Source organism: Schistocerca americana, chromosome 2 (genome assembly GCF_021461395.2).
Source record: "Schistocerca americana isolate TAMUIC-IGC-003095 chromosome 2, iqSchAmer2.1, whole genome shotgun sequence".
NCBI lineage: Eukaryota > Metazoa > Arthropoda > Insecta > Orthoptera > Acrididae > Schistocerca > Schistocerca americana.
The window spans coordinates 1,097,564,664-1,097,581,814 of NC_060120.1; the positions used below are offsets into that span (position 1 = coordinate 1,097,564,664).

Sequence of the window (17,151 nt, forward strand, 5' to 3'; positions counted from 1 at the left end):
GTCACAGCTGATGAAAATCACCAGCTGGTCAACACAAGCCGAAATGTTTTGCCAGATTTTCCTCACAGTCAACACTGTCAATTCCTAGTTAATATCAGCACAAGTATTCCATTGATAGCCTCAACTCCTCGACCCAAATGGAATCTACAAGACGTGGATTGGAGAGCTTACTCTGAAGACCTCGATAAATGCCTGGGATGGATCCCTCCATCTGCTGATAGCTATAAATGGTTAATGGGAGCAGTCATCAGCACAGCAAAAAAGCACATACCTAGAGGATACTGCAAAGCATACATTCCAGGCTGGGACGAGAAACATGAGGAACTGTATAATGACTACCAAAGCAGCAGTGACAGAGAAATAGGAGATGAACTCAAACACAGCCTTGATACTGCATGACAACAGAATGGACGGAAACTGCTCAGGCTATGGACTTTAAATTATCCAGCAGAAAAGCATGGTCCCTGCTTCAAAAACTGGGAGGAGCCAGCCGTATCACTCGAGAAGAAAAAAAAACATCTAAAAGGGTAAACCACCAACAGACCACAATATGCATTAAACATGAACTGAGAAAGCTAAAAGCAACAGCCAGTGTTGACACTAAATATTCATGCGAGATCATCACCAAAGAGATCTTGTCAGCAATGAAGGACACTAAACCAGGTAAAGCCCCCGGGCTTAGATGACATCCTCCCAGAGTTTCTTATCAAGTCTAGCAAATATAAGGAAATAAGGTTAGCAAAGTTCTTCACATCACCACTGAAGGCAGGAAACATACCCCAAGAACTTAAACGTGCCAAGATAATTGCCCTGCTAATGCCAGGTAAACCAGGAAATCTTCCGCAAGACTACCAGCCCATAGAACAGCTTAGCATGGTGTACAAACTTCTGGAACGAGTACTACTTAACAGGATCGGTCAGACAAAACTCACAGCCATCCCAATAGAACAAGCCGGCTTTTGTCCCAACCGAAGCTGTGCAGAACAAGTCCTGGCCCTTGAACACTTATTGACGTGGGATTCCAAAAGAAATTAAAAACATCTGTGGCCTTCATTGACTTGTCAGCAGCCTATGATACTGTCTGGAGACAAGGCCTATGCTATAAACTGATGACAATAATTCCCCGTCAAAAAGTCACAAAGCTTATTGGTAACAGAGGATTCCAGGTCATCATGGGAAACAAAGTCAGTAGCCAGAAATTGCTTGAAAATGGTTTACATCAAGACTTGGTGTTTGCCCCACTGCTTTTCAGCCTATACATTGCTGACATGCCAGACACAGCTTGTAGGAAATTTGGCTATGCTTATGACTGGGCCATTGCAATGGCTATGCTTATGACTGGGCCACTGAAATAAGGCACACCTATTTTGATACAATGGAAAAAACCCTTACATCCGATCAGTCTGCCCTGGCAGCATACTTTCATAAATGGAGGCTTAGGCCTAACGCCACAAAGACAGAAGTAACTTGCTTCCACCTCAATAACAGAGAAGCCGACAGAGCTCTGGAAGTATACCTTGATGACACATGCCTCTACCACAACAAGGAGCCAAGGTACCTAGGGGTTACATTAGACAGAACCTTATCATTAAATCACACCTTACAGAAGCAGCTGCCAAGGTGAGAACAAGAAACAACCGCATCCATAAACTCTGCAGAACCACCTGGGGATCAACAGCAACAACTCTGAGGATGTCTGTGCTGAGCCTGGTATACTCTGTGGCTGAGTACTGTGCACCAGTATAGCTAAACTGTAGTCATGTGAACAAAATCAATGTCGATCTCAACAACACCACGCGCATTATTTCAGGAATCGTTAGGTCTACACCTAACATATGGCTACCTGTCCTGTCATATATCACCCCTAAAAATACAACAAGAAGCAGCCTTGGTCAGGGAATACAACAAGATCAAAGTAAACCCTGAACTACCAGTAAACATCGATATACCTGATCTGAGTATCAAGAGGCTTCGTTCAAGACATCCTCCTCTTGCTGTCGACAGCATCACTGGGACTGACATCTACTCTTGGAGAAGAGAATGGCTCCAAAATGCCTCAACAACTTGCCACCTAATGCCTTGTATTACTGAGGCAGTTTCCGAGTTTGACCAATCCCACAAGATATGGTCAACTCTGAACTGACTATGAACTGGGCATGGGAGATGTGCCGACTCACTCTTCAAATGGGGACTGATGTCTTTGCCATCATGTGACTGTGGTGGGCCTAAGCAGACCATGAAATGCATCAGAGAAGAATGCAGTGCCAGAGCATTCAGTGGGGACTTTGAAGAATTCCTCATGGCACCCCAAAAATCCATTGAATATATACAACGACTAGATGTTAGTCTGCGAATGGCTCTGAGCACTATGGGACTTAACATCTATGGTCATCAGTCCCCTAGAACTTAGAACTACTTAAACCTAACTAACCTAAGGACATCACACAACACCCAGCCATCACGAGGCAGAGAAAATCCCTAACCCCGCCGGGGATCGAACCCGGGAACCCGGGCGTGTGAAGCGAGAACGCTAACGCACGACCACGAGATGCGGGCGTTAGTCTGCGAATATATATAACATTATGTAATGTAGAATAACATGATCCAATACTGAATTGTACTTAAATGCCATATATTAAATAAAAATAAATATAGCCTCCTTTCAAGACACTGTCCATTCCGTTCAACTGCTGTTCTAGGTCCTTTGCTGTCTCTGACAGAATTACAATTTCAGTATATAATGATAGGTAATCAAAGTGCTGGTGAAGGATGTGGTTTGGTTGTCCCAGTCTGGGTGATGAAGGGTGCACTCCTTTGTGACTATTTCTTCGGGGTGGTGGGAGGATTGGGGGTGTATGGGGAAATAGCACAGGGGATCTGTTTGTGCGTTACGTGCGGGAGTTTTTGTCACTGCAGATAAGCAGCCCTGGGTGGCCTGGTTATATGGGATGTGTGGATGAGATGGTAGCTGTCTAAACGCATGTACTGTTGGTGGTTGGTGGGTGGAAGTCAATGTCCAGAAGTTAGATAATTGGCAGAGGCCTTCTGAAAGTGGTTACTGTGATTCATAACAATTGTGATGGAACCTTCATATGCAAGTTCCTACCTGATTAGGTAAGGATTTGTTCTGAGGTTGTGTAAGGGTATTGTTTCTTCTGCTGAAAGGTTGGTGTTCAAAGGAAGAGGCCTGGGGAAGAATGGTGAGCCAAGTTAGAGGACCTGGAACGTCACCAGCATCTAGTTTGGTTGCGGGGAGGGGGGCAGTGATGGTACCAACTGGAAGAGACCTGGTGCAATGTTGAGATTAGGTTGGGTTCGACTGTAGGGATTGGTGGCAAAGAAGTTTTTCAGGATGTATACATGGACCAAAAAAAGAAATTCCTGGATTTTCTCCAGATCTCCCAGTTAAAAATACAATTTCTCCCAGATGAAAATACACTTTTTCCATGTTAAGTGACAGTACACTTTCCCTCGGAACTGTAAAACTAATGAATCATTTTAATGGTTATGGTTTTATACAGCAGCTTAGGATTTCCCAGCACTTTAGAAAATGAAACTCAGGGGAAAAAAACATGTTTTGTAAAGTTCTTTGATGTGCAGCGACACGTACACTGCATATTTTCATATAATGAAAGTATAAATTCGCATTCCACCAAAGACCGCATATTACTCTCCAAAGCTTTGAAATTGAGATTGCGATGTGCTTTTGTAAGCCAGTCATAGCTCATGTCACATGTTCTCACCAGCCGATGGCAGCAGATATTCAGAGCATAGGACACATGATGTAGTCAGCCCATAGCAACATCACTGTTAAGTAGTGTGAAAACACAAATAGGAAAAGTTAATATACATAGTGCTGCTACAAGAAAAGAAAAGCTTTCAGATATAATATTGATCTCTAAGATTAGTAAGCTGTGAGAGAAGCTAAGCTTTCACATATAATGTTGATCTTTTATGCACGTTTTACACTTTAAGATATATCACACAAATGTGCCAGTAAAATGTTTAATACTGTCATAAATCTCTGATCTTCTGGGCTCGAAATTCTTCCAAATTGATTGTCATCAAGTAGTTTATTTTTAAATGAGAGTAAAATGCTCTGTGATTTAAGATTCATCATACATTCTGCACAGGGTTCATCTTGCGAAAAAGGAAATTTACTTTGAAAATAATGGTTTTGAAACCACAATTCGCAATATTTTCCCATGATCTGTTAGAAATAGATTTCTTCCAGCAGTTGCTAGAGAGCGGCAGATAAGAGGCGTCACCGTGATTGTGCAGCTGTGATGATGTAGGAAGCCCATATGTGTAAAACATTAAAAGATCTTACATTATGTCATAAAAGAAACAAGACATCAGAGGATACTCCAAGAGCATCGGAATTTTTGTGAACCATACAAAAATGCATAATTTGCCTTAAACTGCACATTTGTATGTCCAGACTGGCAACGAAGTAGGCCTCGACCTGATATTAAGTTCTTCAGTGTGGTTTTCGGGATGTAAATTTTCTTGGAGTACCAGTACAGTATTATCTCATATTGAGTTCATTACTATGGCATAATGCCATACATGCTAGAAGATGAAAACGTGCAATTGAAATGCAGCAAACAGTTGAAACTAGCCAATAGTGCACTAAACACTTCGTTTCCAATAAATTGGCTGCCTCAGTGGAAAAGATAGATAAAAGCTGAATTTCTTTAGCAAAGCAACATAAGTAATTCATTATTCTGCAGGGCGACTAATTCTTGAATGTCAGAAAGGTGGAAATAAAATAAAATCTGAAACTATTAACATATTTTAGCTTTCCGTAATTATGTGAATGTATTTTAATTCACTTGATAGCTCCCAGCCACAGAAATCACTTTGTTTTCATTTGATGTGAGAGCAGTAAATGAAGAGGAAACAGAAAGATCACTAAATGTAAACACAGATCACGTGGAGACTACTCACCCACCCCCATCCCCCTCCCACTCTAACAGAGACTCCTCGGGCCTATGATGTTTCCAACCGGGGCCGGGGCGGAAAGGGGGGGGGGGGGGGGGGACTTTGCAATTAATACTGGATGGGATCATTTGTAAACAGAAGAATAAGAACTCCTCAGAAAATTTGGACTCTTTATTGCCTATTAGCTAATAACTTGCTGTTCTGTGAGACATAAAATTAAATATAGGATACATAAAACCAGTAAAGGCATGAGACAATCCAGACAGTACACATTTCTTCAGTGCTTAAATCCTAGCATTTTTTTCTCTCTAATCTTGCTACAGCTTTACATGGCGTGCTTTCCTTTCTGTGAAAGAACCTGTTACTTCATCAAAATTCATCAAACGGTTGTGCTACATGAAAAATCAAAATGTCGTTGTCTAATACTCAAAAAGCTGTTAATACAACTAGTACCCAAGACTGGTGTGGTTTCTCGATCTGATTATGTCTATTTTGTCACTGTCTGCCAGATAAAAGAAAAGAAGCCTTTCTAATACTGCAGCAATTGTAACACACACCAAATAAGCGAGACTGTTTCGGTAATAATGGTCATTTTTATAATATGGCAGAATATAATTCACAAAGTACCAATATAAAATGCCCCTCTGGCCTACTACAAGAAGAAAGCCTTATGTTAGGTAATAGTTTCACATTTCATTCATACGCTTCAGTTTCTCAAGCATGAGATCGAAAAGAAGTAGTACGAAATTTTTGGATAAATTTGGAATCATCTTATTCTTCCATAATATGTGTGATGTTCCCATTTCTTCTTCTTCTTCCTCATTCTAACAAACAATTCTCATCAATAATTCTGTAACTATTCCTACCATTGCCAAAACTCATTCTCCGGTTAACTCTACTAACGCTACCAGAATCACCCGTTTAGTTATCCAGCGATTATTCTCCGATTAGACATTATTACACATTCGTACAAAGCGTTTTCCACACTACTCCCACAATATAACTTAAGCGGCTGCTAGCCAGGGACTATACAACTTGTCCTTTCTAGTTTAGCGACCCGACCATAAATTTTCTGTCAAAATTTCATTTTTGTAGATACACCGAGAATCTTTTTTACCTGTTATTCCTGCTAGTCATTTATTTCCACTCTGGTAGCCTGAATCTATGGACTTTGCTAGTAATTAAAAAAATGCTGATCATTCACACACCCAATCAATCACATAAACAAAGAGCAGTTGGCAACCACCCATTCGGCTTTATTCTGCTCAACTCGTATAGCCCCGTCCCCTTTTGTCTGCAGGAAAGTTTATTTCTAGATGCGATGAGGATTACCCTGGCAGAGCCATCACATACACTATGCACGCATTCAAAAATCAACTTATGATTCATTCAGAAAGCAACTTAGAATGTGTTCAAAAATTTTAAAAAACCAACAGGGATGCTTTTCAAAATCATTTGAACAATCGATATACCTATGTTCGCTAGATGATAGGCGCTTTGTGACACCAGGCTTTCTTCCTCGAGAATATGAATTTGCCTCCTCCCCCATCTCTTGATATGCTTGAGAACATTCTTTTCCCACAGTTGGAGACAGAGTCAAACAACTTAATTTACGAACAGGATGGGGCACCACCACATGGGCATCTGGAAGTGTGGGAATTTTTAAATCTAAGGATTACTGAACGATGGATCAGTTACACTAGACCTCCAAGGTCATGGGACCAGACTGTGTGTGATTATTTCTTGTGGGGGCTTAGGACAAACTTTATGTGCCTCCATCACCAATAATAATGAATGAACTGAGACATCACATAACAAGAGCTTTGGAACATGTAATTCAAGACATACTCACTGCAGTGTGGGAACAATTTGAATACCGCATTGACATATGCTGTCCATCTCAAGGGGGCATACTGAACACTTATGAAAAGGAAACTTTTAGAGTTTACTGTTCATCAGAGAACCAAATTCATTGTACATGTTTATTACTTTCAGAAATATAGATGTGCCAAACTGGATAATTCTTTTTGCTACAACTTGTGCTATGATGTTCCATTGCAAAATTCTATTTCAATACTAACTCATAAATTAGCTATTTACAGAAATATGCTTACATACAATATTTTCCTTTTCATGTTTTACAATCTCATTTCAGACTTTTTCAAAGTAGTTTTGATATACATCAGATATGTGTCTCTTCAAACTTTCCTGGCACATATGTTGTAAATAGTCTTCATGGGTTTGACATGCAGCAAACTTGTGAAGACTATTTACTACGTCAGATATCATAATGTGAGGTGAAACAAAATGTTTTATGGTGGGTGTCTGGAGACTATATTCCATAGAGTATGTCTTAATGATTTACTGTCATATTGAGTAAGTTAAAAGTAAATTAGAATTACAATTAATATCTACCTTTCCAAATCTTGTAACATTTGAATCAAATCCTTTGCTGAAATGCCAGTCAATAATGGCTCCAAAGATTTTTGTAAGTGTATTGTCGGGAAACGAATCAATGGATATTAACATCAAATGCCTTATGAAGCGTCCCGTGATTTCATTTGATCCACCCCCAGGAGGTCCCATTGCTCCAACAAAAAGCTGTAAAACACATATAGTATTAAAATTAAAATTCAAAATTATTTGATTTTATTACTTTGAGAAGAAAATGTAAGAAGAAATTCAGGGAAAATAGCAGTTTCACCTGAAACATCATAACAATTTCTAAAATAATGATATATCATTTCAATTATTCTGAGAATTATTTTTCTCGAGTTCTCACAAAATTGACATGTGATAATATTACCATTCAAAATTTTGTTTAGCGTGAGTGCAATGTTCACCTAATTTTACAAACTGAACATTATTTATTTATGTATTTATTTAGTTTCATTATTATTAAATGTCTGCTGCCTTTGGTAGTTCTGAAACTAAAAGTTCATTATACATTTTAATCTAGAATACAATGGTCACATTTGTGCAAATTGCTTTTCAGTTGTGCTACATAGCCAACTCATTCACTTGAGGAGCATCTCATTATTGAATTTCTGCTCCGATTAGCTAAATTAATAGGTTTGCTGCAGGTATTTAAACTTCTGAAGTTAGACAAGATTAATCTTAGTGTATTTACAGGTACAGTACTGTTAGCATATCTTTACCTAGAATGTAATATGTGTTATAGTGAGGAAATAGGTTGCAACATCTCTGTACATCAAAATTATGCTACAGTACTTAGATTTATTCCTTCCTGTCGCAGACAGATGTCAAGAGCTTCAAAGGAACTGTCTTGTGCAGTATTGGTATAAACTTGAAGCTGTAAATGGTGTTAACTGTTCCTGTTGAAGAGCATTGGGGCCTGTACAATATGATAATCAAAGCTAAGTACAAGTATACAAGCTGTCCGAGATACGTTGCAAGGATCATTGAGGGACTGTGTAGGGTGCCTTGAGGCAAAGGCATTTGACTGTGTAAATCACAATATCCTTTTAAGTAAACTAGAATATTATAGTGTAACAGGAAATGCTGCAAAATGGTTCAAATCTTATATCTCTGGCAGGAAACAAAGGGTGTTATTAGGAAAGAGCTTGATACATGTCTATCAGGCATCATCCAACTGGGAACTAATTACATGTGGGGTCCCACAAGGTTCCATTTTGGGGCCCTTACTTTTTCTTGTGTATATCAATGACCTTTCATCAGTAACATTACCAGATGCCAAGTTTGTTTTGTTTGCCGATGATACAAACATTGCAATAAATAGCAAATCAAGTGTAGTCTTAGAAAGATCAGCCAATAAAATATTTGTGGACATTAATCACTGGTTCCTAGCCAATTCTTTGTCACTAAACTTTGAAAAAACACACTACATGCAGTTCAGAACTTGTAAGGGGTGTCCCAAGAGCATATGTCTAACATATGATGACAAGAAGATAGAAGAAGTGGACAGTGTTAAATTCTTGGGATTACAGCTTGATAATAAATTCAATTGGGAGGAGCACACCACAGAACTGCTGAAGCGTCTTAACAAATCTCTGTTTGCAATGCGAATTTTGTCAGACATAGGGGATATAAAAATGAAAAAGCTGGCATACTATGCTTACTTTCATTCCATAATGTCATATGGGATTATTTTTTGGGGTAATTCATCAAGCCAAGCTAAAGTTTTCCGGGCACAAAAACGTGCAGTAAGAATTATATGTGGTGTGAACTCAAGAACATCCTGCAGAAGCCTGTTTAGGGAACTAGGGATACTAACTACAGCTTCCCAGTATATTTAAACCTTAATGAAATTTGTCATTAAAAATATATCACTTTTTCAAACCAACAGCTCAATTCATGGAATCAATACGAGAAATAAGAATAATCTTCACAAGAATTTAAAGTCACTTAGTCTTGTACAAAAAGGTGTGCATTATTCAGGAACACACATTTTCAATAACTTGCCAGCAGCCATAAAAAGCTTAACAACCAATGAAATTCAGTTTAAGAGAAGCCTAAAGGATTTATTGGTGGCCAACTCCTTCTACTCCATTGATGAATTTCTTAGTAAAACCAACTGATTTGTATATAAGTACAACATAACTTCTGCACAATTTCAGTGCAGTAATGTGTTCACTGAAAATTTGTGTGTGTGTGTGTGTGTGTGTGTGTGTGTGTGTGTGTGTGTGTGTAAGTATAATCTAACTTCTGCACCATTTCAGTGCAGTAATGTGTTCATTGTAAATAAGTATTACAGTAGTTGTATTACATGTTTATTACCTTATAAATAAATAAAAAACGTTTTTTATTTTAAATTCAGTGCATTAGTATTTGTAAAATGACTCTTAGTGTTCATTAAAAATGACGATCATTCCACTTGGGACCTGTGGAATGGTACATTAGTTTATTTGTTTTAGTTGTAAATATTTGTCATGTATTGTTGTTTTTCTGACATGTTCCACATCCAGGAGGACCTCCTCACTACGGATCAATTGGAATGAAAGTAAATCTAATCTAATCTAATCTAATACAAATTGAGGATAGGAATCTGTGTTTGGAAACATCATCTACAAAAAGCCGGCATCTGACGCTAGGCCACACCTTTGGCAGCAAACGTCAATCCGTACGCTGACACACCACAGGTGGAATGTCTTGCAATGCTATCTGTTGTTCAGTGATTGCTACTGAATGCCATGATCACCAGTGGAGAAGATGGGACTGCTGTGTAGATACGCCTTGTGCTCTGTTACCTAGGGGGATGACGGTTTCACACAAGGGTTTGCATCTGCAGTGTGTTTTCTACTGTACACCAAAAAACACTGGAGATTTTAGAGGCTTCCAGGAGAAAAATAAACTCTTTCTAAAAGGACTTAACAGGTTCAAAAATTTTCACAAACTCATTTGTGCAACTACAGACCTTGTTTGAGAATAACTTTGTAGGAAAATAGATCAGTTTTAATCCTTGTACTAAGCTGTTATGAATCACATAAAGTCAAGTGTTAGTGACAGTTGTAGCAAGGATGGCTGAATTCACTGGCCCATAGTGCGAACGCTATGTTTTTTGGTTTGGAGAATGAAACTCCAAGACAACTGTGCAATGCAATTAGACGACACTGTATAGAAAGTGAGGCAAAGGTCTGTTAACAGTCCTAGAAAATTAACTGGGTATAGTTCTTGTGAGTTGGGCATTCCATGCATGACTGTTTGAGATGAGATGACATCTATTGTAAATCTAACAATGATACAAGAACTTAAAGAAGCTAATAAGATTGTTCATGATGATTCTCGTGGAAAAATATTAGTGATTAGATAAAATGTACGTTTCATTGGAAATATTATTTTTATTGAAGAGTTAACGTTTGATTTAAGTGGTAAAGTTAAAAAACACAACTATAGAAACGGGAGCAGAGAGAATCATGACAGCCAAAAAGTTAATGTCTTTTGAACATTGATCATGAGTAAGATTCGTGGGCCTTTCTTTTTTCGAGAGAAAAAAAACACTGGAATAGGGAACTTATATTTGCTGGAAAATTTATCAATCCCACTCATTGATGAAGTTGATCATGAATGCAGTGTGCATTTCATATCACCCATGCTTCGGATTTGCTTAATAACCACTCTCCAGGTAAATGGATTGGTTGTACAAGGTCTGTCTAGGCTCCAAACATGAGAAATTTTTATTACTGGAATTTTACAAAGAGGCCAGCTTTCTCATTCATCACCTTCTCATTGATGCATCAACAATCAACAGTTTTATACTGATGTAGGCCAAATACTTACGTGCACGTGTGAAAGAACAAACACTGTAAACAATCCACAGCTGTATGAAATACTTCATAGTTTATTGGCTGTCTGCCAATTCCTTGACATCAGCAGTATGAGGTAGAGACTTACCGTCCAATAGTGACATACGAAAATTTGTTCTGGATGAGGACTGTAACCCCAGTTCCCCACTTTTCATAAGTGATCACTTGAACTGCTTGGGTTATCTGTGCACATTCCCTAGACAAACCCAAACCTGCTTATGTAATGCTGTCTACATCCTTATACCACAGTCCACTAAATTCGTGAATGCCAAGCAATTCTCAATCAGTGAACAAATGTAGAAATAATCTGAATAGTCATCAGGGCAGCCTCTCTGCCAATCAAATCACATTGCAGGATCACTTCGGTTTTGAGACTGCAGGGTCTCATAGCCACAGCCAAAAAAGTCTCTTGCTTCGCTTCCTAGCCACCACCAGAATAGATGCCAAATGACTTGGTCTTCTTTGCTTTTACATATCCTTTCTCCTCCAAGGTGAGTCTGAGGCTACTTTGGTCATCCTACCAAGCCTCATCATATAGTTCCCCTTCTCCATGCGTAAACAAACTTATACGTGGTTTATATATATGAGCACCACATATTTATTATTAGGTGACACTGTTTTCCAATCCTGACTACATCCTGAAGAGCGAGTACATGGTGAAGGTCTGCTGACTAAAAACCCATCACATATAACTGACCTGACATCTCTTGATGCTTTTCTTGTAGGGATTCATCAAGGGTACTGTGTTTGTACTAATTATACCAACTTCTCCAGCAGAGCCCATAGTAAGAACCATACCACAATTAAATGAGTTATGCATGATGTGGTGCTAGGTCATTTCACATGAAGCAGACCAGGGTGCAACGGGACTGTTTCCATATGTAACAAAATTTTATGGGAATGCTCCATAATGTCTTGAACATATTTGTACAAAGTATCAGCCCTATATCTCCTTTGGTTCCATTTCTACGGCTTCTCGTAAATATGGGTTCCAAGTTTGGACCATAGCTCTATATCTCCTTTGGTTCCATTTCTACAGCTTCTCATAAATATGGTTTCCAAGCTTGGACCATCTAAATGCATAATAATGTGCAAAGTTAGGGTATCAGTTAAGATCCCATGCTTTTGTACACTCAAATGACTTTTTGTGCTAAATAAGAATTTATTACCGACTAGATTTTTAATTACATATACTGACAGCTGTACTTCTTCAAAAAGGCAGGAAATTCACTGAATGAATGAAAAAGGGCCCATTTCCAACCACCCAAAAATGATAATGTTATGGGTGGTTTCAGCCAATAATGGGATCATGCTGAAAGAGAAGATACCAGAGATGCATCTTACAAAAGTAGAAGAGTTAATGGAGGAACTGGATCTAAAGCTTCATGGTTTGATATACCACCATTTCATTTTAAAATACCAAAGATCATATCTGCAGCACCTAAATGAAAATCTTGAACTATTCATTTACATTTTGCTGTGAACTATTCATTTGTTTTTTTAGGATACTGTTCAACGATTTCATTGGGAGAACAGCCAAGCCACATTACATCCCTATGTAGTTCATTTTGTTGGTAAAGAGCTACAGGGTAAGTGTCTATATTAGTAGCAACTTACTTTGTTATGATACCATTCCAGTTCATACATTCGTATGAGGCACATCAAATATTTGAGGATAACAATATGAAGTACATTTGCTACTTTAGTGATGTATCTACAGCCCATTATAAGAATTTTATTAAGTTATGCCTGCATGAAACGAACTTTTGTATCTCTGATGAGTGGAATTTCTTTAAAAGCAGCTATGGAAAATCCCCTTGTAACAGCAATGGAGAAACAGATAAGAGAATGGCACCTCATGTTAGTCTGCATTTTGTTGTGAACTGGGGGTGTCCACTATGATGAAGCTATTGCTGCTGATGAAAAAGGGTAATACAGCTATCCCGATAGGATGGACGTGAATTGTAAAATACATTCCTCAAATTGTTAACACTGGTTACAGCAACTGTAGAATGTAGGTTTAACCTATCTGTGCTCCACTGATTATAGTTACATTAGCACAACTAATAAGTTGAAAGAAAACTAATCTTCTATCTTGATGCAGCTAATCTAAGAACAGTTCCAAATTAACAATACTCACTTTTTAAAGGAATACACTGCCATTTGATTGTTTTATTGTTTATTAAAGTACAACCCAAGTTTCAGCCTTTTAAGCCATTTTCAAATATTTGATTGTATGCCTTTAACATATATTGTAGGACATTTAACATGTTGTCCTGCTCAAACTTGGTCAAAAATTAAGAAAAATATTAACTCCCCACCAAATGCCAGATGTGGAATCACTATTTTGTAAGAGATCAGAAAATAACTGAAGGACCACATCACATTTAGTAAAAACAGGCTTACATTGGTAAATAAAAGATGAGAACATCTATCTAGTATTTAATGATAGTATCACTATGTTTTAAGGACATAAACAATAAAACATTCAAATGGCAGTGTGGTCCTTCAAAAAATATTGTATAAATGTTGCTCAACAAAACCAGTAACAGTATTCACAAGGAGAGATCCTGAGCAGTGGAATCAACTTTTCGAATCTGTCTATACAGCGATGTGGGTAAAGATCCCAGGTATCACACACTGCAGCCATTCACCATGATGGGCCCTCATTTGCTAGTAATTGAAGGAACAAAAAAATAAATTGAAATTTTGTGTGACACTCAATAGCGTTAAAAAAGTGGAATTGTCTAGTCTGGTTGTATGGTATAATGGATAGTGTAACAGGAACACATGCAGGAGGAAGTAGTAGGTTTAAATCTTGGTTGATGCACTAAATTTCTTATTTTTTTATTTTTAAGTCTTTATTAAAATTATTACTCTATTATTTTTATTCAGTTAATTTGCTTAAACATAACTTTTTGTTTCTAGTCAATTGTCACATTATATTTAATTACTGTATGAACTTTGTCATTTGTTTCATTTTTCCTTTATATAATTTAAATGAACATGAATTTAATTATATTTAGCTATTATAATATTTAAAAACAAAGATGATGTGACTTACCAAACGAAAGCGCTGGCAGGTCGATAGACACACGAACAAACACAAACATACACACAAAATTCAAGTTTTTGCAACAAACTGTTGCCTCATCAGGAAAGAGGGAAGGAGAAGGAAAGACGAAAGGATGTGGGTTTTAAGGGAGAGGGTAAGGAGTCATTCCAATCCCGGGAGCGGAAAGACTTACCTTAGGGGGGAAAAAGGACGGGTATACACTCGCACACACACACATATCCATCCACACATATACAGACACAAGCAGACATATTGGTCTTTAAATATGTCTGCTTGTGTCTGTATATGTGTGGATGGATATGTGTGTGTGTGCGAGTGTATACCCGTCCTTTTTTCCCCCTAAGGTAAGTCTTTCTGCTCCCGGGATTAGAATGACTCCTTACCCTCTCCCTTAAAACCCAGATCTTTTCGTCTTTCCCTCTCCTTCCCTCTTTCCTGATGAGGCAACAGTTTGTTGCAAAAACTTGAATTTTGTGTGTATGTTTGTGTTTGTTTGTGTGTCTATCGACCTGCCAGCGCTTTCGTTTGGTAAGTCACATCATCTTTGTTTTTGGATATATTTTTCCCACGTGGAATGTTTCCCTCTATTATATTAATATTATAATATTTAATTATTTGAAAATTCCAATCTATCAGTTAAAAAAGGCAAAATAATCTATTTATATTTGTGCAATGTTGTAAAAAATGTATCTTTCTTAACAGATGTGCAGTTTTTATTTGCACAGTGATCATCGTACAAACACTTAAAACATAATCTAAATACCTAGTGCACTATGGACAAAATGATGCAAATGAAAATTTAGATGAAAGATGGGTTTAGAAGTAAAACAAAATTGAAGCAAAATGAGAAATAGATGGATAACACAATAATGTAGACAAAGCAACATGGTGATAAAACAAAAGAAATTAAACAGAAATTAATACATAAAATCAATTGAAAAATGTGAACAAAGGTTTCAAGTGGAGAAAGAATGATAGGACAAAAAATGAGAGCAAATGAGGAAGTTGACATTATTATTAAAATTATGTGGCAAAGGAATGGAAATTACTAAAATTACATTTAACCCTTTTGCAGTCAGCCGATTTGGAGTGGTGTGTGCTAAAAATGTTATGCATATTTATACCGTTATGCTACATTCCATTTAAATTGCTATATTTCACACAGTATTCACTTTAAAAAATTACCACTTATCCATAAAAGTGTGTAGGATATTGTGGCTTACACAGATTATCATAATGTTTCAAATGAATTTAATTGTGACAGTCCAAATAAAATATTTTTTTTAAATATTATAAATTTGACTTTGATTCTGTATATCCAACACTGTGCTTCAATTTAAGAAGGATAACTACAGTCCATAGAATCTACACACAGTTCTGAGTAAAATGACATGAGGGATATGAAATTTGTGTTGTTAGTTAGAAAGATAATAATTATTTATTTGAAGAGAACATTACAGAATTTCCATGTCTACAGTATGTCTTAACCATTTGCGTTAAGGAAAAAATTCACCATGTAACCCCTTATTACATCTATTACAAACAGTTCTTGACCTTCTTTTCCTTCCCTCACTAGTACACACACAGCATCTTGACTCTTTCTTCTCTGGAAGTTTTCTCAAACCCGGAGAACCACGAGGGTCATCAGTTGGATGTTTTTCTTGCAGCCATTCATCTGAGTTGTGTTGGGTTGTTTGGGGAAGGAGACCAGACAGCGAGGTCATCGGTCTCATCGGATTAGGGAAGGATGGGGAAGGAAGTCAGCCATGCCCTTTTAAAGGAACCATACCGGCATTGGCCTGGAGCGATTTAGGGAAATCATGGAAAACCTAAATCAGAATGGTCGGACATTCATCTGACAAGGCTTCAATTATCATTACAGTATATACATATCTGGAAACAACTTTGCTTCCTTTATTATGCTCTTTGTATAATATGTAAGAGTTCAGCACCATTCTTGACATTATGTTAAGAGCTACCTTCTTCCAGTAATGGCGAGTTCGCCTTTCATCCAAATACGCATACAGCATTGTGTCAGATGTGTCTATCCCACCCATATACTGGTTTTACTGGTGTATTATTTCTGGATTTGTACTGTTCCATTTTTATCTTGGTCTTCAATGTCACCAGCACCAACTTTATTTGACACTAAGGGAAGGAGGGTGTGCCGAGATTTTTTTCTCTTGGTACGCACATGCTAGTACCGGACCTGACTGACATCTTTTCCCCAATTCCAAATTTTTTGCTAAATTGCTCTGGCAAATATTTCCTCTTTTTTCTTACAGTGCCAGTAATGTATGTACCTAATTTATAAAGACTTTTTACAAGTGGTACTGAAATGAAAAGTTGTCCACAAAGATATATCCCTCATTCAAATAATTACCCAAACACAGTAACTTCTGGACAACACAGTAACCTAAGCCATGTTTTGCAATCTCAGCCTTATCTTCTTGGCTTTTGGCACCTCTGTAAGTATAAAACCCACGACAATAGTGCATTATAGAGTCACACAGCATCTAGAATTTGATTCCCCATCGGTGTTAGTGTTTGTTTGGCAAATACTGTAATAGGTAAGCGTGACATTTAGTGACAACTAGACTCTCATCAATACTAAGTTGTTCTTGAGGTGTCTCATGATGTCTAAATATATTAGCATGATCTACCAATGGCTGGTACCTGATACATGGGTCATAATCAGGATGGCCTGGTGCTGGACATTTATCACTATCCACAAGATGAAAAAATTTCATAAGATGAATAAATCGGTGGGCAGAAAACATTTTACCAAACCATGGAAATGCCTGTGACAGTTTTGTGCTCCAGTATGAGAGCATTGTGGGCCTTTCA

General features: G+C 37.7%; 1 protein-coding gene across 1 annotated transcript in view; it reads right to left on the reverse strand.

Moving 5' to 3' along the window:
• The window catches only part of LOC124594696 (dynein axonemal heavy chain 3), a 1,186,267-nt gene that overhangs the window by 586,579 nt on the left and 582,537 nt on the right, over positions 1 to 17,151 (reverse strand). Inside the window, exon 34 of the mRNA XM_047133063.1 lies at positions 7,360 to 7,545. Within this exon, the coding sequence (XP_046989019.1) occupies positions 7,360 to 7,545 (186 nt within the window). The remainder of the gene's footprint in view (positions 1 to 7,359; positions 7,546 to 17,151) is intronic.